The following is a 2,500-nucleotide window of genomic DNA, read 5'->3' as shown; positions in this document are numbered from 1 at the left end:
TTTGATCAAGAGTAGGTTGTGGGATTTATGTTATCCGTTCGTTTAAAAACAATGTCCGAGTTTGATCAAGAGTATCGGCAATTACCGGTCGCATTTAGGTGTGACACCCATTTGAGGACGGTAACCGAATGAAATTCAGTACCATTGTCATATGGCAAGCAATTATGAGGCTAAATGGCTGGTTTTCGCTCGGAATCATTACCATGGAAACGGTCTGTTTCCGTATTTTCTCTCTCTGTCTTCTGGGAAATTCAAGTTGCGCGAAACAGAAAAGGTTTTAAAACAGCGGAATTTAATTTTTTCATCACGACACGGCAGTGTGGCCCAGTGGTTAGTGTGCTTGCCTCGAGATCCGGAGATCCCGGGTTCAAGACCCGCTCTGACCACTCGCTGAATTTGTTCCTGGTAGTCCCTGGTTCAACTTCCCAGCTGCACTTGTAAATAGCCAACTGGTTTGCCTCTGGCCAGTTGGGATTCTTAACAGTTGTTGTTGTTGTGTTCTGTTGTTTCGTTGATTGTTTCAGATTGGCCCTGAAAAGCCCCTATTGGGAGTGGTCAATTAAGTATGTATTGTATTGTATTGTATTGTATTGTATTGTATAGCAAGCGGAATTTAGTTTTACTTGTAAAAGGTTACCGTTCAAAGCTCGCTGATAGAAGACGAAGATTACTGACATTCACCAAGCGGAGAAGTGTCCTATCGCTCAAAGGAACGATGCGCCCAGTACGACCCTTGCGCACGGTTAGCGTGAGGAAGAGGTTAATATCACTGGGACAAGCTGTGCATGCGACAGGATTGCAGTGACACCCACACTTGCCGTAATTACATACATGCATACTTAACTGACCACTCGCCAGAGGGGTTTTTCAGTGTCGGTGAAACACAATAACGATAGAACAGAACATTCAACAACAACTGTTAAGAATCCCATCTGGCCGGAGGCAAGCTAGTTGTCTATTTACAAGTGCAGCTAAGAAGAAGTTGAACCAGGGACTACGAGGAACAAATTCAACCAGTGGTCAGAGCGTGTCTTGAACCCAGGATCCCCGGATCTCAAGGCAGGCGCCCGAAACTCTGGTCGGCCTCTTTTCTTGTCATCTTGTATTCCCTTGGTTTCACTCATTTTGCGAGACGCAGTGATCGGCTGCAAAACTAGTGACACTTGAAACAGAGTTTACAAGTGACATTCTCTTCGTGTTCTTTGTTTTGTTTCAGGAAGAGAAAGTACTAAAATCTGACATTGAGGAAACTAAGCTTAGCACGAATGACACCACAGTAACAATCGAGATTGGCAACCCCGTGAAAAATTTCAACAAAGAGGTAAACTGTTTTCAGTGTCATTTGCAAAGAGCATTTTGAGTTTTCCGAGTTTTCAAACTGATAGTTTGCCTTTTTTGGTACATTGTAGCCCCCGAAAGAAGTTGTGATTGAGCTGGATACCTCGCAGTACAGCGACGAACCTGATTTCTTACCGATCAACATTTCCACATACAGATGGGTGGTATAGCTCGCAACCAATTTTCCATTCTCTAAGCGTCCACGAACTTCGTGCCAGTTGTTTTCCGAAAAGTGTTCTACAATAAAGAGGGTTTTAACTTACGTGATCAGTAACCTTTTTTTTCACCGAAACAGAAGAAAACGTTTGCATGATAATAGAGCTCGATTTGGGTACACCAAAATGGCCGCCTGACGTCACGTGACAACACTACATAATTACCCAAAAACTTAGTACGAATGAGAAATGATTATAGTGACGTGAAATTGTCACATTTTATCAGAGGCATTTGACCACGAGCGTACAACTTCAATTTATTTGTGTAACGGCGTTCGACAGAGAGGCTAACCATTTGCAGATATCCTTAGGAAGGCAGTTTTCTCCTCAATCATTTTAAGACCGACCCTGGGTGTTGGTCCAGCCGGAGTTTGAACCACGATCTCCCACTCAGACCGGTCGGCGTTCGATGTTGAATATATATTGCTTTAAAGCCCGGCCAAACGATAAATGTCGGACCATCCAACATATTCCAACATTTCTCGTGTTGAATGTGTGATATATTTTTTGTCGGGCCAGTCTCAACCGACATGTTGACCGCGCGCGCGCACGCGCATTGTGACTACAACTTTGAGTAGTTACCATAGATACCTTACCCACAACCCTGTGCCTCTTATGTCAAGCATGTTTAATTTAAAGAATGTTTGACATCGTTTGGCCACCCAGTTAGGATGATAACATAGACGGAAGAAAAGATTTAAGACAAGTTGAGAGGAAATACTTCCCATTTATCACAACCACTGATCATTGTTTTTTATTTTCGCGCAGTATAAATCGAGAAGAGGAAGCTACTATGGCCGACAACTATCGGTTTTTGAATATTTCCATCAAGTCGCAAGCTGACCTGGAAGTCAATGGGTAAGTCTTTTCTACCTAGCCTCTGAAACCTCGAATTGTGAGCTGGTTTTACAGCGCTCGCGGCCTTCCATTCGTTGTTGTGCGAATCC

At 43.5% G+C, this 2,500-nt stretch overlaps 1 protein-coding gene across 1 annotated transcript in view; it reads left to right on the top strand.

The window, feature by feature from the left end:
* Positions 1 to 2,500, top strand: part of LOC138012522 (integrin alpha-3-like) — a 34,897-nt gene that overhangs the window by 19,507 nt on the left and 12,890 nt on the right. Inside the window, exons 17-19 of the mRNA XM_068859311.1 lie at positions 1,217 to 1,321; positions 1,410 to 1,488; positions 2,315 to 2,411. Of these exons, the coding sequence (XP_068715412.1) occupies positions 1,217 to 1,321; positions 1,410 to 1,488; positions 2,315 to 2,411 (281 nt within the window). The remainder of the gene's footprint in view (positions 1 to 1,216; positions 1,322 to 1,409; positions 1,489 to 2,314; positions 2,412 to 2,500) is intronic.

This window comes from Montipora foliosa, chromosome 8 (assembly GCF_036669935.1).
Source record: "Montipora foliosa isolate CH-2021 chromosome 8, ASM3666993v2, whole genome shotgun sequence".
NCBI lineage: Eukaryota > Metazoa > Cnidaria > Anthozoa > Scleractinia > Acroporidae > Montipora > Montipora foliosa.
This window is presented reverse-complemented; position numbering and strand designations above follow the sequence as displayed.